We start from the raw sequence: 23,507 nt of genomic DNA, 5'->3' as shown, positions 1-23,507 counted from the left end.
TTCCATTCCAAATTGCTATAATGCTATCCATTTTTATCACCGGAATAGCATTATACTTACAAAGTTGGGATCTGAATTACAGGGTTGTTGCATGGTTACAGTAAATTAATCCAAAATTTCTGCTAAAGCAAGAATATCAGCTCATGTCTGACATGCCATTCTGGAACCACTAGATTCTATCCGGACTAGGGGTGAAAATCAAGCCGAGAGCTCAAAAAGCTCGAAAAACTCAACTAAAACTTGATTAAGATCGAATAGTTCGACTAAAACTCGATTAAACGAGCTCAAATTCAAGTTTTAAGTACCGAGTTTGAGTTCGAACTCAATTCATCAAGCTCAACTAGGCTCAATCTCAAACTCAATACTATAGCAACCAAACTCTACTCGAGTAGATTTCACCCCTAATTATTGATGATTTGAATCCAGACAGCTCATTACTAAACACCCTCGTTATAACTTTTCAATCTGCAGATTTACATGAAATGTAACCTCAGTTAATTATTTGGATAAAAGATTATAATTAACATTAATTAATCCATTATTTATGTAAATGAACATGGTCTGTCTTATGATTGAATCAACAGAATCCAGATACAGAAAACACTTGTTGAAAATGTTTAAACTTTTATATTAAACATTCATAACTCTTTCTCTACAAATTAAGAAATGAAACTGACAACAAAATATTTACTACACAGAACAGAAGGGTTGATCACCAAGGCACAAATCGGTCCATAAGCAAACACACAGTAGCCTCAGACATTGTAGTTTCCCTTTCAACCACCTTTTTGCTCTCTTTCTCTTCAACTTCTTCTTCTTCTTTCTTCTTCACAAACTGCTGCTCTTTCTTTTGAACTGTTGATGACAATTGCTTCCTGGCTTTAACTTTCTCTCTCAGCTTTGCAAACTCACCCATCCATGTTTCCACCACTGCTGACATTTTTCCCACTAAAGAATAAAAAGTTATGTCTCGGCTCTATCTTAGGCAGTTCAGGGTTATTGTACATTGATATTAAAAATTTGTTCCGTGTCTATTTATCTCGATCCATATTTAAACAGTCAGGTACAATTTTCGTACATGTTTCTCAGCGTTGAGAACATTTCAACGAGCAAGCGAATTGAGAGACGATTGAGATTCGTTGTAATCTGTATGGGCTTAGGGGATAACAAAGTTGTAATGGGCCTATTGTGAAGCCCATCTATCTCTATGGGCTTATTATGGTCCATGATCTCTCACAAGGTAGAGATGAAATTTTCCTCCAAAATGTTCATGTAGGAAATTGGATGAATGATTCCACTAAATTTCTCTTTGGTCTTCTTCATGTTTAGACATATAAAGACTACCTATTAACTTATCGGGTAACCCAGATGATTAGAGCGAATTGGGATACTATGAATAGTATACGATTTCAAGTTTTCCCATCTGTATTCTCAATTTAAGCTGGAGGCTATGGTGGTGGATTGTTGTGTTAGTCTTCTTCAAGCATTAACAAATACAAAAAAATATTACTTATTTAGAAAGATCCAATTTTTATTTGTAATAATAATTAATTTCTTATCAATATTAAATGTTTATGGTTTTGTGACAAATTTTTTGGTCCAACTTCAAAATATTTTCAAATTACAATCAAATATGTTTCTTTAATTTCTCCGATTAGTCCACAAGTAGTTGATAAATTAAGTTTTTTTTTTTTTTGGTCAACTTGTTTTACTTTGCCCCTTATTTAATGCAAGAGAATTAATTTATTGAAGTGTTTTTTAAATCCCCTAATCGAATACTCTATATCTATAAACCCCCTTTAGTTTTCTATATGACTCTCACACCTTAGTTTTGTCAAATGTTTATATTTTATCATCTTTTTGACAATAGATTGGTGAAAGAGTGAGCGAGCCCCCTCTTCCTTCCCCACCACCCTAGTTTGAGGCCGCCGTTAGGCATAGGCATCAAGGTAATTTATCACAAGTTGATACTTGATAGGGGTAAAAATATTACTTACTGTTCATATGTACTACTTCGTACCTCAAACAAACAAGAAGGGATTGAAGTCATATACAAAACAAGAGGGGGTTTATTGATAAAGGCTAATACCTAAGAGAATTTAGATGAATTATCCTTAATTATATTTCTATTAAGATAATCAAATATAATTAATCGTTAATCTGGGGTCACCACTTCTGCTTCGACTAATTGTACATTTCTGACTGATTTACCCTTCTTCACAAATAAACCCCAAAACAGTGCTTCGCAATTTAAACGAGACCCACGTTTTCTCTTCCTCGCGTGTTGCTGATCATTCCTGGCAAGTTCCTGCTTCACTCTTGAAGCATAAAAACGAGGATGAGTACCCATCTTTCGTTTCAATTTCAGTCGTTAGGTGGTAAGTCAAGAAAATTTTGCATTTCTTTATTTGCGTTTATGCCCCAACAGTCCTTTGTCTTGGTGATTTTCACAGAACCTTCTCTTTCTCTAGTCTACTCTTTGAAACTACCGCCAAATTTACTAGAGTTTGGTTTGGTGTAAGTTTGACCGCCTCTTTTTCTTTCTTTGTTTGCTTCTATCTATTTTTCTTCAAGGGAACAAATACGAACTGTGTTTTGGTTTATGCTAGAGATTCTTGTTGATATATGTGCCTTTGGTTCTTGGTTTCTTTGAATAATTGGTTTTGGTTCATGGGTTTGAGATTAGTGATTTTGGTTTATGGGTATTGTGGAAATAGTTGATTTTTTTTTTTTTTTTTTGGGGGGGGCTCTAGAAGTTTTGTGTGTTTGATAGGTTTGTGATTTTGGGGTTCTGGTTTTGAGTTGAGTTTAGGAGATGCTGGGCTTTTGAGAAAAATTATGCCTGTTGTACCTCTAGCAGAAACATGGTGGTGATGATGATGATGATGCTCATAATGTTGAATACTCTTTTTGCCATTGAGTACTCTGGTCCTCCAATTGGTTAGGATATTCCACGACGCCGTGCCTATAGCTGTTGATGAATCCCTGTTGCTGCCCCAGTGGTCTCTTCTTCTTTGTTGAAAGATAGTTCACTGCATTAACCAGCCAATTAAAAAGAGTACTCCTGCAGGTAGAAAACCATCAAGGACCAAAATTAAGCTCTGAGTCATCGATTTCCCAGTTCACTGACCAGCTCTGTGGCGTCCTCGACTGGTCCTAATATGTCCCGTGTAGTACCAACTCAGGTGGATAGCAATGGTGCATCTGGACGCTTAACTGGTAATTACTGTAAGGTCAAGTCTCTGAGGTAGGAGAAGCTCAGTTAGATTGAAAAGTCTTGATAGTCAATGTAATTCTTGTGAAAGTTTGGATTGTGTGATGGTGTTGGAGCACGCCCAATTATCTGGTCTAATAAGCTTCTGGTAAACTAGAACGTCCTGATTGTCATGATAATATGCATTTAAGTGTAGAATTACCTGATGATAACAGGGGAGAGGCAGATGTAGGATTTCAAGATTATATGAATCCTGGCAATTGGAATCAACAGGATCAGGTTTAGTTCACACGCTGTTTCTTGAAGCGTTTTCTTGCAAAAGAGGAGTTGAATGAAGAAGAAACTCCTTGCCATGCTAAACACCGTCAGTTGTTACTTTTAGTGATCCTGATCTTAGTGATGTAGTTCTTGAGAATCTGAATATTCTGAGGTCGAAAGCAACCAAGGAACCGCAGCTGAAAGGCCTGGAGAAAGGTTCATGCTATCAATGCTTGAAAGGAAATCTTTTACTGAAAGAGAAGTGGCATTGTCTGTGGTGCAAAGTACTGCTCTAACTGTTTGCCGACGCAATGGGTCAATGCCAGAAGGAAAAATGTGTTACTTGCATTGGTTTCAGCATAGATATGCTAAGAGAGGACCTTGGGGAAAGCTTCTCGGATGTGCTGAGGCGGTTGCTGACTGAGATGGAAGTTAAAAATATATGAGATCTGAAATAACCTGCCCAGCGAATCATTGCCAGCACGGCGTGTGTCTGTGAATGGCAAACCTCTTTCTCAGGAAGAGCTGCATATATTGCGAGCTGCCCAAATCCACCGAAAAAGCTAATCCAGGGCACTATTGGTATGATAAATTTTCGGGTTTTTGGGGAAAGGTGAACGTCTACACTACTCCTTATTAGTTATCTTTTCTTAAGTAATTGAGGTTTAACTCTGTGCTCCATCATTGATTATTGTCGCTGATTGAGTAGGTAGAGACACGAAAGCCAGATTAATAGCCCCCAGCTGAATGTAGGGGGTCAAATCGATCGAAGGCTAGTAATGGGATCACAGATATCTGTATAACAATCGGGAGATAACTAAAAAAGTTATGATGCTTAAGGTTGTTTTACTGGACAGAATCATGTTCTTTCATCCCAACTTTCAACATAAGATCCATAAGATTGTTAAATGTTGCAGGCAGCTAGAGTGCAATGTGAAGGAAAACCTCACTTTTGGTTAAGCGCAGATTCCTATCAGGAAAGGGAATGAATCAAATAAAGGCACAATATGGAGCAAGGTATGTTACATAATTATTGTGATGTTGTTTTCTTAATTTTCATATTCCATCTTACTTATCCAATTATTGACAACTGTGGATGTACTTTACAGAGTACCATAAGTTTGTTTGTCTCTCTTGTCTTTGCCAACCCCTCCTGATTGGTGTATTCTGGTGGTGATGAACTGAATGGTGCTAACCCAAGCTATCCTGAGCACAAAGCACTATGTAACTTTTTTTTGCTTGGTGAAACAAATCTGGCACGAGTACCATATATAATCAGGTAAGACTTCATTGAAATTTTACGGAATTAACTATCTTACTCTTGTGCTGTATTCACGTTTAAATCTGACTCTGGTGAATGTTTGATTGCGATTTCGTATCTATTTAAGATTCCGTATTAGAATTGTGTTGATATTCTCTGATGCCTTGCCATTATCTGGTTTTAGATTTACTGGATGGTTATGGAAAACGTTAGATGCTTATAAAAGTTGTAAAAGCTGACATCTGAATTCACCAAATGAAGAGATTCGGCTTTATAATGGTGCAAAATATTTTACCTTGAAATTACTTACAAGATGACATACTTTTGTTATTTTACTACAACAACTTTTGGAATTCATTATATGATTTTTAAGCAATGTTTGGTAACAATTAATAGTTTGGTTGCACTCTTGTATTAGGGCATTTTATGGTTGTCTATAGGTGACAAGACCGTATTCGTGTCTTTTAATTAGCACCTAGATACTTAGAATTGTACATATCGACACAACTGATGTGCATTTTGTGATACACAAATCACTTGCTGTTCAGATATATGTTGCTTAAATTGAAATACTGGAAAACCATAAAACTTCATATGCTTTTCTGGACTGTTTTAGGTTTTTGTAGTTGTGATATGGAACAAGCCATTAATTTGTATTGAAAGGAAGCTTAACAGTGATTTGTTAGTGAATGAACCGAGTTCTATTCTTTCCAGTGGGCTCAAACTTAGGACTTGACCATCCTTTTTCTTTTTTTATTTCATTTTGTTTTTAGTCATTCATTCGTAAAAAGATACATGATGAAATGAATGCCTATTTCAGGCCAAGCTTCTGTTCAATGTTCCTTTCTCTGAAGATGAGCGTCAAATATCAAGGTCATGATTCAAAGCAATTTGTATCACTATATTGGTATTGTGCTTGAGGGTCGTGAGCGATTTGAAGAAGAATGTATGATTGAAAGAAAAAAAAACTGGTTATTGATCAGCCTGGTCCTTCAGGTAATGTCTTGTAATTTTATTAATTTTCTTTTTCATTAAGCTTGTATGGATTTATTTTCAATGATATCATCAGATCTTGTTTGAGCATGCAATGATACATAAAAATGTGATAGAATTTGAGGGGGCCTACTCCTCACCCAATAAGGCCTTATTGGTGAGGAGTCAGGCCCATCAAATTCTATCATGGTATTATAGCCCAGGTTTAGTTGAGCTGAGCGCTTGACCAACGGGTGAAGAGTTATAGAGCCAGCAACTACCTCCATCAATAGGTATGACCCACATATGGGCTTGAGCGTGAGGGGAGTGTTAGAGTCTCACACCGACTAGGCACGCTCAACCTATTAGTTATAAGAGGTGGTAATCTCCCATTCAATAAGGTCTTATTGGGTGAGGAGTCAAACTCACCTCAAATTCTATCAAAATGCTTTCCCTAGTACTTGCATTTAAGATATTTATATCCTTTATGTTAAAGTTGAACATATATGATCTCTTTCTTGAAAGTTCTGATCTTTATGATCCATCTCCTGCCTCTTGCATTAAAAGATATTTCATATATGCTTTCCAAGTTCATGTGCTATTGTATTTCCACCTCATTCATGTGGTATCATAAATGCTCCAAATTTGAAAACATGGTTAGCTCCTTCTAAACCTTGGTGTGAGCGGGATTTGATAATTAAAAGTTTAGATTAACTCATCCAACTAAAATTAACTATGTTATGCGTGAGAAATTCAGATTAGATTTTTTTTATTTTTTACTGATGGATTCTGATTTTTCATTAGTCATCAATACAGCCTGATGGATGAAAAAACATTATATTCTATCTGTCCAAAACTGAAAGCTTTTCGATTGGCTTCTCAAAGTCATGGTGTCTGGTAATTTGGAAGTCATATTCCCAGCGGCTACCTGTGAATATGCACCATTTGTTGAGGAGTTGTTGAAGGATGCAGCCTTCCAAGCCACATACCTCCGGAGGAATGAATTAGACTTGCTACCCAGTGTTGCTACTTATTTCCTAGAACGGGTGAGATCCTCCGTCTGTGGTCCTTGTCTACTAACAAAGTTGGGATCTGAATTATTACAGGGTTGTTGACATGGTTACAGTAAATTAATCCAAAGTTTCTGTTAAAGCAAGAATATTAGGTCATGTCTGACAGCTCCCGAACTCAAAAAGCTCGAAAAACTCAACCAAAACTTGATTAAGATCAAAAAGTTAGACTAAAACTCGATTAAACGAGCTCAAATTCGAGTTTTAGGTACCGAATTCGAGTTCAAACTCAATTCATCAAGCTCGACCAGGCTCAAACTCAAACTCAATATTGTAGCAACCAAACTCTACTCGAGTCGATTTCACCCCTAATTATTGATGATTTGAATCCAGACAGCTCATTACTAAACACCATCGTTAAAACTTTTCAATCTGCAGATTTACATGAAATGTAACCTCAGTTAATTATTTGGATAAAAGATTATAATTAACATTAATTAATCTATTATTTATGTAAATGAACATGGTCTGTATTATGATTGAATCAACAGAATCCAGATACAGAAAACACTTGTTCAAAATGTTTAAACTTTTATATTACACATTCATAACTCTTTCTCTAAAAATTAACAAATGAAACTGACAACAAAATATTTACTACACAGAACAGAAGGGTTGATCACCAAGGCACAAATCGGTCCATAAGCAAACACACAGTAGCCTCAGACATTGTAGTTTCTCTTTCAACCACCTTTTTGCTCTCTTTCTCTTCAACTTCTTCGTCTTTCTTCTTCACAAGCTGCTGCTCTTTCTTTTGAACTGTTGATGACAGTTGCTTCCTGGCTCTAACTTTCTCTCTCAGCTTTGCAAACTCACCCATCCATGTTTCCACCACTGCTGACATTTTTCCCACTAAAGAATAAAAAAAACCACAAACCCACTTGGAAATTTTGCTCTCTTAATTTCTTTTCACTCTCTTTGCTGGAATGAGAATATATGAGAAGGGAAACTAAGAGGGTTTATATAGAAGAAGACAGAGAGGTTTATGTGAATTCTGGAAGCGAAGAGGAAATGGGTTTTGACTGAGGACACAAAAATCAACGTGTGGACGCCCCTAGATACTGTTAAAACTTGGTCCAATGTGGTATTATGGTTCTGGATATTCCACTCTTTCCGCAAAGGAATATCTTTTCAGTGACAATGTTCTGGTATAGTTGCTTACACAGTTTATACTCAACAATCAACAGCCGACTCTCATTTTCTTTAGTTTTATGTTCATCTCATCATGTGTATATTAATTTATACACAACATTTTGGTCTTTCTTATTTATTTATGTTTTTGTTAGACGAGTTATTTGTATCAATTTACACGTACTTCAACTATTCTTCAGAAGAAGTCATCCCATACTCAAGGGTAAATGTAGTACTAGTTGGCCCACTCTCAAATTTAAAAAAAAAAAATATTAATGTGTACAATTTCTAGATTTTTATCTACTCTAACATAAATATTAATGTGTAATTAGTTTTTATTTTGACTCACCCTAACAGAAATTTCTAGATTCGTCCTTGCCCGTAACTACCTATCGCGGGAAGCTCTCCCACATCTACCCATCGCGGGAAGCTCTCCCACATCTACCCATCGCCAAGGCCTCCTAGGTAAATCACAAATAAAGGCACTAAGAATCCTAGGTAAATCACAAATAAAGGCATTATCTTAGCACCCAATTGGGAATTGAACTTGAGATTGTGAATTGAAGCCATACACAACCCCTTTGATTTTCCCTTGTTGTTGAGCTATCCATGGATGAGTCATTTTGGTGTTTCTTATTGGCTATTGCTACACAAGATTATAGTTTTATCTTAATTTGAGTTCTCTTGAATTTTAGATTAAGAATTAGAGAGGGACTTGATTCTCTCAAAAGATTGGAAAATTGGTATGAGCAAAAACAAGTTAGGTTTTCTCAAATTGGTATGAGCAAATCCAAGAGAATGAACGACTATTCGTTTGTCCTCTAAGCTATTCTAAGCAAGAACGACCCCATCCCCTCAAGACATTCATCATTTTGCCCAAACACAGAAAAGTTTTAAAATTTTATTATGTCATGATGTCACCAGTCAGTTGAACCGCCCAGCCCAGGATTGGCCCCTTCACTGGGTCAAGGCCCGATTCAAGTGGGTCAAGGCCCGATCGGAGTATGAAAACATTGACCTAACCATGAAGTTTACTGATTAAAAATTATATGAATATAATATATACAAATTATGGGTATAAAAAATTGATATGATTCTAACTTTTTGTCGCCGTATTATTCATCATCGTTAATCAATCACTTCAATATACATTCATTCTATATCACATTTTGTCAAAATTTATACATGTATTATTATTTACGATGTCCCGAACTCAAGAATGTTCCTTGTTCGGACTGCACAGTGAGTAAATGTGAAACATGAAGATAATTTGTTATTCATGACCCATGGACTTACATGATTTGACAAAAATATGATCTATGTGAAACTAATGAAACTTGTTTTTGGTCTACTAAATTAGACAAGAATGGAATAGTTGAGTTTATGTTCTCGGCTCATATCTTATGCAGTTCAGGGTTATTGATCATTGATATTAAAAAATTTGTTCCGTGTCTATTTTATCTCGATCCATGATTTAAACAAGTCATGTACACATTTTCGTACATGTTTCTCAGCGTTGAGAACATTTCAACGAGCAAGCGAATTTGAGACGATTGAGATTCGTTGTAATCTTGTATGGGCTTAGGGGATAACAAAGTTGTAAATGGGCCTATTGTGAAGCCCATCTATCTACTATGGGCTTATTATGGTCCATGATCTCTCAACAAGGTAGAGATGAAATTTTCCTCCAAAATGTTCATGTAGGAAATTGGATGAATGAAGTTCCACTAAATTTCTCTTTGGTCTTCTTCATGTTTAGACATATAAAAGACTACCTATTAACCTATCGGGTAACCCAGATGATTAGAGCGAATTGAGGATACTATGAATAGGTATACGATTTCAAGTTTGATTCCCATCTAAGTATTCTCAATTTAAGCTGGAGGCTATGGTGGTGGATTGTTGTGTTAGTCTTCTTCAAGCATTAACAAAATACAAAAAAATATTACTTATTTAAAGAAATGATCCAAATTTTTATTTTGTAAATAATAATTAATTTCTTATCAAATATTAAATGGTTGATGGTTTTGTGACAATATTTTTGGTCCAACTTCAAAATATTTTCAAATTACAATCAAAATATGTTCTTTAATTTCATCCTGAATTAGTCCACAAGATAGTTGATAAATTAAGTTTTTTTTTTTTTTTGGTCAACTTGTTTTACTTTTGCCCCTTATTTAATGCAAGAGAATTAAATTTATTGATGAGTGTTTTTAAATCCCCTAATCGAATACTCTATATCTATAAACCCCCTTTAGTTTTCTATATGACTCTCGACACCTTAAGTTTTGTCAAATGTTAATATTTTATCATCCGTTTTGACAATAGATTGGTGAAAGAGTGAACGGAGCCCCGCTCTTCCTTCCCCCACCCTAGTTTGAGGCCGCCGTTAGGCAATAGGCATCAAGGTAATTTATCACAAGTTGATACTTGATAGGGGTAAAAATATTACTTATCTGTTCATATGGTACTACTCTGTAACTCAAACAAACAAGAAGGGATTGAAGTCATATACAAAACAAGAGGGGGTTTATTGATAAAGGCTAATACCTAAGAGAATTTAGATGAATTATCCTTAATTATATTTCTATTAAGATAATCAAATATAATTAATCGTTAATCTGGGGTCACCACTTCTGCTTCGACTAATTGTACATTTCTGACTGATTTACCCTTCTTCACAAATAAACCGCCAAAACAGTGCTTCGCAATTTAAACGAGACCCACGTTTTCTCTTCCTCGCGTGGGTGCTGATCAATTCCTGGCAAGTTCCTGCTTCACTCGTTGAAGCATAAAAACGAGGATGAGTACCCAGTCTTCGTTTCAATTTCAGTCGTTTAGTGGTAAGTCAAGAAAATTTTGCATTTCTTTATTTGCGTTTATGCCCCAACAGTCACTTTGTCTTGGTGACTTTCACAGAACCTTCTCTTTCTCTAGTCTACTCTTTGAAACTACCGCCAAATTTACTAGAGTTTGGTTTGGTGTAAGTTTGACCGCCTCTTTTTCTTTCTTTGTTTGCTTCTATCTATTTTTCTTCAAGGGAACAAAACTAACGAACTGTGTTTTGGTTTATGCTGAGAGATTCTTGATTGATATATGTGCCTTTGGTTCTTGGGTTCTTTGAAATAATTGGTTTTGGTTCATGGGTTTATGAGATTAGTGATTTTTGGTTTATGGGTATGTGGAAATAGTTGATTTTTTTTTTTTTTTTTGGGGGGGGCTACTAGAAGATTGTTTGTGTTTGATAGGTTTGTGAATTTGGGGTTCTGGTTTTGAGTTGAGATTTAGGAGATGACTGGGCTTTTGAGAAAAATTATGCCTGTTGTGCCATCCAGCCAATTAAAAAAAGTACTCCTGTAGGTAGAAAACCATCAAGGGAGCCAAAATTAAGCTCTGAGTCATCGATTTCCAGCAGTTCACTGACCAGCTCTGGTGCGTCCTCGACTGGTCCTAATATGTCCCGTGTAGTACCAACTCAGGTGGATAGCAATGGTGCATCTGGACGCTTAACTGGTAATTACTGTAAGGTCAAGTCATCTGAGGGTAGGAGAAGCTCAGGTAGATTGAAAAGTCTTGATAGTCAATGTAATTCTTGTGAAAGTTTGGATTGTGTGATTGGTGTTGAGAGCACACCCAAATTATCTGGTCTAATAGGAGCTTCTGGTAAACTAGAACGTCCTGATTGTCATGATAATATGCATTTAAGTGTAGAATTACCTGATGATAACAGGGGAGAGGCAGATGTAGGATTTCAAGATTATATGAATCCTGGCAATTTGGAATCAACAGGATCAGGTTTAAGTTCACACGCTGTTTACTTTGAAGCGTTTTCTTGCAAAAAGGAGGATTTGAATGAAGAAGAAACTCCTTGCCATGCTAAAACACCGTCAGTTGTTACTTTTAGTGATCCTGATCTTAGTGATGTAGGTCTTGAAGAATCTGAATATTCTGAGGTCGAAAGCAACCAAGAGAGACCGCAGGCTGAAAGGCCTGGGAAGAAAGGTTCATGCTATCAATGCTTGAAAGGAAATCTATTTACTGAAAAGGAAGTGTGCATTGTCTGTGGTGCAAAGTACTGCTCTAACTGTTTGCCGAGCGCAATGGGGTCAATGCCAGAAGGAAGAAAATGTGTTACTTGCATTGGTTTCAGCATAGATGATGCTAAGAGAGGAACCTTGGGGAAAGCTTCTCGGATGCTGAGGCGGTTGCTGACTGAGATGGAAGTTAAAAATATAATGAGATCTGAAATAACCTGCCCAGCGAATCAGTTGCCAGCACGGCGTGTGTCTGTGAATGGCAAACCTCTTTCTCAGGAAGAGCTGCATATATTGCGGAGCTGCCCAAATCCACCGAAAAAGCTAAATCCAGGGCACTATTGGTATGATAAATTTTCGGGTTTTTGGGGAAAGGTGAACGTCTAACACTACTCCTTATTAGTTATCTTTTCTTAAGTAATTGGAGTTTAACTCTGTTGCTCCATCATTGATTAGTTGTCGCTGATTGAGTAGGTAGGACAGAAACCGTGCCAGATTATAAGCCCCCAGCTGAATGTAGGGGGTCAAATCGATCGAAAGGCTAGTAATGGGATCACAGATATCTTGATAAACAATCGGGAGATAACTAAAAAAGAGTTATTGATGCTTAAGGTTGTTTTACTGGACAGAATCATGTTCTTTCAATCCCAACTTTTCAACATTAAGATCCATAAGATTTTGTTAAATGTTGCAGGCAGCTAGAGTGCAATGTGAAGGAAAACCTCACTTTTGGTTAAGCGCAGATGGTTCCTATCAGGAAGAGGGAATGAATCAAATAAAGGGACAAATATGGAGCAAGGTATGTTAGCATAATTATTTGATGTGTTTTCTTAATTTTCATATTCCATCTTACTTATCCAATTATTGACAACTGTGGATGTACTTTACAGAGTACCATAAAGTTTGTTTGTGCTCTCTTGTCTTTGCCAACCCCTCCTGATTGTGTGGATTCTGGTGGTGATGAACTGAATGGTGCTAACCCAAGCTATCCTGAGCACAAAGCACTATGTAAACTTCTTTTGCTTGGTGATACAAAATCTGGCACGAGTACCATATATAATCAGGTAAGACTTCATTGGAAATTTTACGGAATTAACTATCTTACTCTTGTGCTGTTATTCACGTATTATTAATCTGACTCTGGTGAATGTTTGATTGCGAATTTCGTATCTATTTAAGATATCCGGTATTAGAATTGTGTTGATATTTCTCTGATGCCTTGCCATTATCTGGGTTTATGATTTTACTGGAATGGTTTATGGAAAACGTTAGATGCTTATAAAAAGTTGTAAAAGCTGACATCTGAATTCACCAAATGAAGAGATTCGTGGCTTTATAATGTGCAAAATATTTTACCATTGAAATTACTTACAAAGATGACATACTTTTGTTATTTTACTACAACAACTTTTGGAATTCATTATATGAGTTAATTAGCAATGTTTAGGAGTAACAATTAATAGTTTGGTTGCACTCTTGTATTAGGGCATTTTATGGTTGTCTATAGGTAGACAAGAGCGTATTCGTGTCTTTTAATTAGCACCTAGATACTTAGAATTGTACATATGCGACAACTGATGTGCATGTTTGTGATACACAAATCACATTGCTGTTCAGATATATGTTGCTTAAATTGAAATACTGGAAAACCATAAAACTTCATATGCTTTTCTGGACTGTTTTAGGTTTTTGTAGTTGTGATATGGAACAAGCACTTAATTTGTATTGAAAGGAAGCTTAACAGTGATTTGTTAGTGAAATGAACATCGAGTTCTATTCTTTCCAGTGGGCTCAAACTTAGGACTTTGACCATCCTTTTTCTTTTTTATATTCATTTTGTTTTTAGTCATTCATTCGTAAAAAAGATACATGATGAAATGAATGCCTATTTCAGGCCAAGCTTCTGTTCAATGTTCCTTTCTCTGAAGATGAGCGTCAAAATATCAAGGTCATGATTCAAAGCAATTTGTATCACTATATTGGTATTGTGCTTGAGGGTCGTGAGCGATTTGAAGAAGAATGTATGATTGAAAGAAGAAAAAAACTGGTTATTGATCAGCCTGGTCCTTCAGGTAATGTCTTGTAATTTTATTAATTTTCTTTTTCATTAAGCTTGTATGGATAATTATTTTCAATGATATCATCAGATCTTGTTTAGAGCATGCAGATGATACATAAAAATGTGATAGAATTTGAGGGGGCCTGACTCCTCACCCAATAAGGCCTTATTGGGTGAGGAGTCAGGCCCATCAAATTCTATCATGGTATTATAGCCCAGGTTTAGTTGAGCTGAGCGCTTGACCAACGGGTGAAGAGTTATAGAGCCAGCAACTACCTCCATCAATAGGTATGACCCAACATATGGGCTTGAGCGTGAGGGGGAGTGTTAGAGTCTCACACCGACTAGGCACGCTCAAGCCTATTAGGTTATAAGAGGTGGTAATCCTCCCATTCAATAAGGTCTTATTGGGTGAGGAGTCAAACTCACCTCAAATTCTATCAAAATGCTTTCCCTAGATACTTGCAATTTAAGATATTTATATCCTTTATGTTAAAGTATTGAACATATATGATCTCTTTCTTGAAAGTTCTGATCTTTATGATCCATCTCCTGCCTCTTGCATTAAAAGATATTTCATATGATGCTTTCCAAGTTCATGTGCTATTGTATTTCCACCTCATTCATGTGGTATCATAAAATGCTCCAAATTTTTAAAACATGGTTAGCTCCTTCTAAACCTTGGTGTGAGTGGGATTTGATAATTAAAAGTTTCACATTAACTTCATCAAAGTAAAATTAACTATGTTTAGTGTGGAGAAATTCAGATTAGATTTTATTTTTATTTTTTATCGGATGGATTCTGAATTTATTCATTATGTCATCAATACAGGCCTGATGGATGAAAAAACATTATATTCTATCTGTCCAAAACTGAAAGCTTTTTCAGATTGGCTTATCAAAGTCATGGTGTCTGGTAATTTGGAAGTCATATTCCCAGCGGCTACCTGTGAATATGCACCATTTGTTGAGGAGTTGTCGAAGGATGCAGCCTTCCAAGCCACATACCTCCGGAGGAATGAATTAGACTTGCTACCCAGTGTTGCTACTTATTTCCTAGAACGGGTGAGATCTCTGTCTATGGTCCTTGTCTGCTTATTTCAATACAAACAATTGATAGGTTGTGGTTGCGCTTTTTTTTTTTAACTCAACAAGTGTCCATAATCTGTTTGATTTGCTGGTTTGCCATCGATGTTCAATTGCTTCCTGTATAAGCATATATAGGTTATAAATATTAATGCACATACTTTCTGTATTGTGTGGTTAAATTTTGCTGCTTACCAAATATATGAGTATTTTGGTTTCTTAATATTAATTATGTGCTTTAATATCTTACTTTATTTTGAATATATACATGACAATAGTTTTTGATGAAGCTAAAGTGGAAGTTAATCTGAAATAGAAACCGTTGGTTCTGTTCTTCTCGTAATTCTTTAAAACCTGAACAAGGAGAGATGATTATTTGGACTTGTAATATATTATTTCTATTCTTCAATATTAAAGTTATCTTCCCTCTCAGGCTGTTGAGATTTCAAGGACAACTTATGAACCCTCGGATCTCGATATCTTGTATGCTGAGGAAATTACCTCATCCAATGAGCTGTCTTGCATGGAATTTTCATTTCCAAAGCCACCACATCAGAGCTCCATTGAATCAGAATATCAGAATTATGACTCCTCACTCAGGTTACTCTCTAATCTCTGCACTCAAATTTACTTGTATGAGCAACGGACACTAAATTGGTCATTTTTACTTGCTATTTCTTGCTTGATAATTGCAGGCATCAACTCATTAGAGTGCATCCAAGAAACCTTGGAGAGAACTGCAAGTGGCTAGAAATGTTTGAAGATGTTGACATTGTCATGTTTTGTGTTTCCTTGACTGACTATGATGAGTTTTTCGAAGGTAACAATGGAGTTCTGACTAACAAGATGTTGGCCAGCAGGCAACTTTTCGAAAACATTGTAACTCATCCAACCTTCAAAGAAAAAGCCTTCCTTCTATTACTTAACAATTTTGATATACTTGAGGAAAAGCTTGAACAATCTCCTCTCACTAAATGTGAATGGTTCCGTGACTTCAATACAGTTATCAGCCACAATTACAACAACAGCAGCAGAAGAAATAACAATGCTCCTCGGGCTCAATATGCTTTCCACTACATTGCATTGCAGTTCAAGAGATTGTTCAATTCCCTTACTGATCGTAACTTGTTCGTTTCACTGGTTACCGGCTTGGACCACGAGACCGTTGACAAAGCTCTTAGATATGCAAGGGAGATTCTGAATTGGGACGAAGATCAACTCAACTACACTAACAATGAGTCGTCATACGACTTTGAGGCAAGCTCATCATCATGATTTTGTTTCAGTATAAACAAAATGCTTCTAAATCTTACATGCGTTAGAAAGATTAGTAGCAGTAGAAGTAAAAGTGTTTGCTTTATTAACTTTCTGGAGCAAATACTTGTGTATAGTGTATACTTATATACACACATGTGGATTCGGAGTTTTGGATACATAAGGAAATACAGAACGGGGATACAAGATGAATGTATCATTCTTGGAAGTTAGATTCTTTTATACATAGAGCTGAATGAAAGCTGTCTGCAATTGCAGATTTAGCAAGTGAAACAATTATCTCACTATTTTTTCTGTCCATTCCATTCCAAATTGCTATAATGCTATCCATTTTTATCACCGGAATAGCATTACACTTGCAAAGTTGGGATTATACTTACAAAGTTGGGATCTGAATTATTACAGGGTTGTTGACATGGTTACAGTAAATTAATCCAAAGTTTCTGTTAAAGCAAGAATATTAGGTCATGTCTGACAGCTCCCGAACTCAAAAAGCTCGAAAAACTCAACCAAAACTTGATTAAGATCAAAAAGTTAGACTAAAACTCGATTAAACGAGCTCAAATTCGAGTTTTAGGTACCGAATTCGAGTTCAAACTCAATTCATCAAGCTCGACCAGGCTCAAACTCAAACTCAATATTGTAGCAACCAAACTCTACTCGAGTCGATTTCACCCCTAATTATTGATGATTTGAATCCAGACAGCTCATTACTAAACACCATCGTTAAAACTTTTCAATCTGCAGATTTACATGAAATGTAACCTCAGTTAATTATTTGGATAAAAGATTATAATTAACATTAATTAATCTATTATTTATGTAAATGAACATGGTCTGTATTATGATTGAATCAACAGAATCCAGATACAGAAAACACTTGTTCAAAATGTTTAAACTTTTATATTACACATTCATAACTCTTTCTCTAAAAATTAACAAATGAAACTGACAACAAAATATTTACTACACAGAACAGAAGGGTTGATCACCAAGGCACAAATCGGTCCATAAGCAAACACACAGTAGCCTCAGACATTGTAGTTTCTCTTTCAACCACCTTTTTGCTCTCTTTCTCTTCAACTTCTTCTTCTTCTTTCTTCTTCACAAACTGCTGCTCTTTCTTTTGAACTGTTGACGACAGTTGCTTCCTGGCTCTAACTTTCTCTCTCAGCTTTGCAAACTCACCCATCCATGTTTCCACCACTGCTGACATTTTTCCCACTAAAGAATAAAAAAAACCACAAACCCACTTGGAAATTTTGCTCTCTTAATTTCTTTTCACTCTCTTTGCTGGAATGAGAATATATGAGAAGGGAAACTAAGAGGGTTTATATAGAAGAAGACAGAGAGGTTTATGTGAATTCTGGTAGCGAAGAGGAGATGGGTTTTGACTGAGGACACAAAAATCAACGTGTGGACGCCCCTAGATACTGTTAAAACTTGGTATTACTTATGGTTCTGGATATTCCACTCTTTCCGTAAAGGAATATCTTTTCAGTGACAATGTTCTGGTATAGTTACTTACACAGTTTAGACTCAACAATCAACAACCAACCCTCATTTTCTTTAGTTTTATGTTCATCTCATCATGTGTATATTAATTTATACACAGCATTTTGGTATTTCTTATTTATTTATTTTTTATTAAACGAGGTGTTTGTGTCAGTATACACACATTTCGACTATTCTTCAAGAGAAGCTATCTCACAGCCAGGGATGGATGCAATACTAATTAGCTTACACACAAATTTAAAAAAAAATATATATATATTAATATGTACAATTTCTGGATTTTTACCCACCTTAACAAAAATAGTAATGGACAAAAATATTAATGTGCAATTAGTTTTTATTTTGATTCACCCTAACAGAAATTTTTGGATTTGTCCCTAGTCATAGTTATCTATTGCGAGAAGCTCTCCCACAGCTATTCATCGCTAATCATGGATAAAGGTATTATCTTAACACCCAATGGGAAATCGAACCTGAGATTTTGAGTTGAAGCCATACACAATCTCCTTGGTTTGCCCTTACCTTAGACTATCCATGGGTGAGTAATTTTGGTGTTTCTTATTGGCGGTTGCTACACAAGATTATAGTTCTCTCTTAATCTGAGTTCTCCTGTATGATTTTAGATCAGGAATAACAGAGGGACTTGATTCTCTCAAAAGATTGGAAAATTGGTATGAGCAAATACAGGGTAGGTTTTCTCATTTTGTTGTCGGCTGAAAGTATTTGGCGATTAGAAAGCCGCCACATGTTTCCATTTGGAAATAGTTGTCACAAAAACGACAATGTTCAAGTGGATGATAATGATTCAATATATACAAGTCAACTTTGGGAAAATATCAAATACATAAAGAATTGAAACCAAATAATATCTTCAAAGTGCTTTTGAGATAATCGAAGGTATTGTAATGTAATGTATGGTTTTGTAACGTTTCTTAAAAAAATCTAAGTAAATTTCTTTGGAATTATAAATGAGAACAAGAGAAGGCATTTGGAAAAGCAGAGATCTTGACACCCACATATGAGTAGCTCAACGGTAAAGGCGAACTAAAATGATTATATAGGTGTGTATGATTTCAACCTATAATTTTAAGTTTGATTCTTCGTCGGATACAAAGATAATATTTAAAGATTAGTTGAGATGTGCGTAAATTGATTTAATCACCTCAGTTATTAAGATAAAAAAAAAAAAAAAAACATTTGATGTCACCTATACATTAAAAAATTGACCATTAAAATTTCAAAATTTCTAAACTTGTAGTTCCAAAGTTTTCATGGTTATTTTTCAGTGGATTTATGGGGAAGTGGGTTATTAGTCCAAATTATCAAAATATCAAACAGTAGAGAAACAAAAAAGGTGGCAACAAAAGCAAGAGAAAGAATGCAATTTGAAATATTTGAAGGTTATTGTAATGTATGGTTTATATATTAATGAATAAAGATTTGGTGACAAATACTTTTCACAAACGCTGATGTAATAACTTGTAATTAGTCAGCTCATATTTGGGTAGGTGGAACTTATTGTTGGGCAAGTGGAACCCATTACGAATTGATCAATTACGAACTGCATGTTACGTTTGTGAGAGAAAATTAATGAGAAGAGTTTGTGAGTGTAGTATTAATGATTTTGATATAAAAAGATCTACCTTTTGTTACTTAGTTCATGTTTCTTTAAATGGGTGATTTGGTAACTTTCTTCAAAAAACTGACATCAGAAGTTCAGAATTGCAAACTAACCAAGTTTTGATTGCAATAATAGTACTATTGTATGGAGTTTGAGGTTAAATTGGTCAATGTCATCTTGTAGTTTCAAAGTTTTTTTAAGTAGATTTATGTGAAACGGGTTATTGTTCAAATTATTATTATTATTTTTAAATCTTCGAAGTGTTTGATTCAATTTACGTACACTTCAATTAATCTAAAAATAAAAAAAAACTTTTATTATTGAAGGTGTTCATCTCATCATGTGTATATTAATTTATACACAACGTTTTGATGTTTTTTATTTATTTATTTATTTTGTTAGACGAGGTGTTTGTACCCGTTTACATGTACTTTGACTATTCTTCAAGTGAAGCTATCCCACAACCAGGGACGGATGCAGTACTAGTTAACCCACACTCAAATTAAAAAAAAAAAAAATATATTAATATGTACAATTTCTGGATTTTTATCCGCCTTAACAGAAATATTAATAGGCAAAAATATTAACGTGTAATTAGTTTTTATTTTGACTCACCCCGACAGAAATTTCTGGATGCACCTCTGTCCATAGCTACCCATCGTGGGAAGCTATCCCACAGCTACCCCTCGTTAAGGTTTCCCAGGCAAATCATGGATAAATGTATTACCTTGACACCCAATGGGGAATCCAATCTAAAATTATGAGTTGAAGCTATACACAACCCTTTTAGTTTGTCTTTATCGTTGAGCTACCCATAAGTGAGTCATTTCGGTGTTTCTTATTGGCTTTTGCTATACAAGATTATAGTTCTCTCTTAATCTGAGTTCTCCTGGATGATTTTAGATTAAGAATAAGAGAGGGACTTGATTCTCTCGAAAATTGGTATGAGCAAATACAGGGTAGGTTTTCTCATTTTATTGTGGGCTGAAAGTATTTGGCGATTAGAAAGCCGCCACAAAAGTTGTCACAGAAACGACAATGTGAAAGTGGACTTGCTGCTTATCAGAAATAGAAATACAGTACTTCACAATTTGAACAATAATGGGGTTAATACTGGGATTTACATTTTACAATTCATGGTAAAAGTAAATTAATATTAACAAACGACTTGACGTTTGTTTATGCATGGATTGTATGACGATCGTAAACTTGTATTTTGTTCACCTATTATCACTTAGTTTGCATAATTATTGTAAAGTGTATATAGTCAAAACATCCACTTGTGGAGAGATGGATAGAAGGGCGCATGATTGAAAACGCTCTGATCTTGAGTTTGAGTTGTATCAAAGGGTGACCAATTATCATACTTATAAATTAAAAAAAAAAAAAAAATGTATATAGTAAATCTCTTTTGGATTCATTTAATTATGAGATGATCAGCTTTGAATGATTCAATACATACAAGTCAAGTTGTGACAAAATATCAAATACTAGAAACCAAACAAAGTGATAACAAAAGCAAGAGAAAGAATTGAAAGCAAATAATATCTTCAAAGTGCTTTTGAGATATTTGAAGGTATTGTAATGTAATGTATGGTTTTGTAACATTTCTTAAAAATCTAAAGTAAATTTCTTTGGAATTATAAATGAGAGAGTAAACGACATGTTCCTATCCAAGGTTTAGTGAAACCCTAGGTTGGTACTGGTTTCATAAATTCTAGATTCTCACCCTTAAATGGATACAGTTTCTTTTATTTTAACAGTTAAAGGGTAAAATGGTCTTTTTCTCTCTTCCCTTCACATTTCTTCTTCATCTTTGCCTCCTCCCATCTTCTTCTTTTTCCCTCCACATCTCAAAATGGCTGCATTTCAGGCCCACCCGCCTGATTCCAACGGCATCTTGACGCCTTGCCACCACCATCCAATCTCCCAACCCCACCCTGCAGATCCCGCAAAGCACACCCTGGGCGTATTCTGAAATCAGTCCAGCCGTCGTCCTTTTTGCCACTTTTCCAGCTTTTTTTCACCCAAAACCACCACCATCTGCCTCCCTAACCCCCCCACAACAAAACTTTAGCCTTTCCTCAACTGAAACCAACCATTCCAACCTGGAAAACGCCGACCACAGCTGGGTTTTTCTATGCGCTATGCAATTGTCTCTAGCCAGATTCTGGCTAATTTTGGCGACCTCAACCCCAAACGACACCACCCTTGCACTCACAAGAATCTCCCCTTCAAAACCCCAAACCTTCCCGACCATGATTGCTCGCTGTTCATCGCCGCCACTCAACTTTGGGTTTTGTGAAATTAGTTGAAATGGGAGTTTGATTGGGTCGTGCAACTGATTTTTGATTTAGTTTTTTGTTTTGTGCGGTGGTAATTTGGCCCGTTGTGGTGGGCTTGGAATGGGTTGTGAAGAACGGAAGGAGAGATGAAGAAGGTAATTGGTGAAAGAACCATCTGTCTCTATGCCGTCACTAACGACATCTGTTTAAGGGTGAGAATCTAAAATTTATGAAATCAGGGATATCAACTTGTGATTTCACTAAACCTTGGGTGGAAAGATATTGTTTACTCTAAATGAGAATCAGAGAAGGCATATGGGAAAACATACATCTGACACCCACCCAAGCCGAATGGTAAGGGCAAACCAGGAGATTTGCATGACTTCAACCTATAGTTCCAAGTTTGATTTTCTTTGAATGTAAAGGTAGTACATTTGTCTATGATTTACCTAAAAGCCATGACATATGTGACATCTCCTATACGTGAAAAAATTGACCATCAAAATAGAATTTCAAAACTAACCAAGTTTTTATTATATGGACTTTGAGGTTAAATTGATCTATGCAATATTGTAGTTTCGAAGTTTTCATGGTTATTTTTCAGTGGATTTATGGGGGAAGTGGGTTATTAGTCCAAATTATCAAAAGATCAAATAGTAGAGAAACAAAAAAGGTGACAACAAAAGCAAGAGAAAGAATTGCAAGCAATAAAATCTTCAAATTGCTTTAGAGATATTTGAAGGTTATTGTAATGTATGGTTTACATAATTTGATATATAAAGATCCATCTTTTGTTGGTTAGTTCATGTTTCTGCAAATAGGGATTTGGTAACTTTTCTTCCAAAAAACTGACATCAGAAGTTCAGAATTGCAGACTAAACAAGTGTTTGATTGCAATAATAATACTATTTGTAAGGAGTTTGGGGTTAAATTGATCAATGTCATCTTGCAGTTTCAAAGTTTTTTCAGTAGATTTATGTGAACTTATGATCAGAAGTTACAGAGAGTGTTCAACAATATTGCAGCAAAGCAAAACCATTATCACTTCTCCATATGCATACAACCCCAGTAGGCGCCATATTTACATTACATTACATTATAAACATCATTTAAAACAGAAACAAAAAGTGGGTGCTTGGTTTTCTTGTTCAAGGACTGAAGCACTCAACAATCATGGAAACTGAAGCCTCAGAACGAGGAGACAACAAGACAGCTGAATTAACTCTCATTCCCTGGATAAAACCCTGGAGCTTCCCACCAAATAACTTGCTTTTTTCTTCTTCTTTTGGAGAAACAACTTGTTGGGTTGACCCCTGATGATTATCAGCACTGGAACTGGAACCCTTTTCACGCCGCTTCGCTAGCTCACTGCTCCACATATCCACAATCCCAGACATCAATAGAAATATTACCCAGTTATAAAAATCAACTGCAGTATTAACGATGAAATTTGAATGTGTTTAAGTTGGGGAGAAACTTTGGGGGTTTTATATAGGAAATTTTAAAAGAGTGGTTTTGGTAAGAATTTCCAGGGGCAGAAGTTGCTGAATAGGGACTGTCAGTTTCATGTACTGTTGGTAGAAAAAATCTGTGGGCTTTCAATCATTTAATTAAGTTGGTGTTTATCTTTAACATAACAAGTGGCAAAAACTGATATTATTTAATTGTTAAATCAATGTTTATCTTATGGATATTGTTTCCTCATCCTTTCAATAATATTTAATTA

General features: G+C 35.6%; 1 protein-coding gene across 1 annotated transcript; it reads left to right on the top strand.

Moving 5' to 3' along the window:
- The first annotated feature begins 11,241 nt into the window (after positions 1–11,241).
- LOC116123514 (extra-large guanine nucleotide-binding protein 1-like) lies at positions 11,242–16,861 on the top strand. Its single transcript, XM_031409275.1, has 8 exons — positions 11,242–12,315; positions 12,415–12,552; positions 12,635–12,739; positions 12,831–13,004; positions 13,835–14,012; positions 14,832–15,064; positions 15,519–15,685; positions 15,781–16,861. Exons 1-8 carry the CDS (start codon positions 11,362–11,364, stop codon positions 16,358–16,360), a joined length of 2,529 nt encoding a protein of 842 aa, XP_031265135.1. The 5' UTR covers positions 11,242–11,361; the 3' UTR covers positions 16,361–16,861.
- The last annotated feature ends 6,646 nt before the right edge of the window (positions 16,862–23,507 follow it).

The sequence above is a fragment of the Pistacia vera genome, unplaced genomic scaffold (genome assembly GCF_008641045.1).
Source record: "Pistacia vera cultivar Batoury unplaced genomic scaffold, PisVer_v2 Contig1427, whole genome shotgun sequence".
Classification (NCBI taxonomy): domain Eukaryota; kingdom Viridiplantae; phylum Streptophyta; class Magnoliopsida; order Sapindales; family Anacardiaceae; genus Pistacia; species Pistacia vera.
The sequence above is the reverse complement of the archived record's forward strand: the minus strand, read 5'-3'. Positions and strand labels throughout refer to the sequence as shown.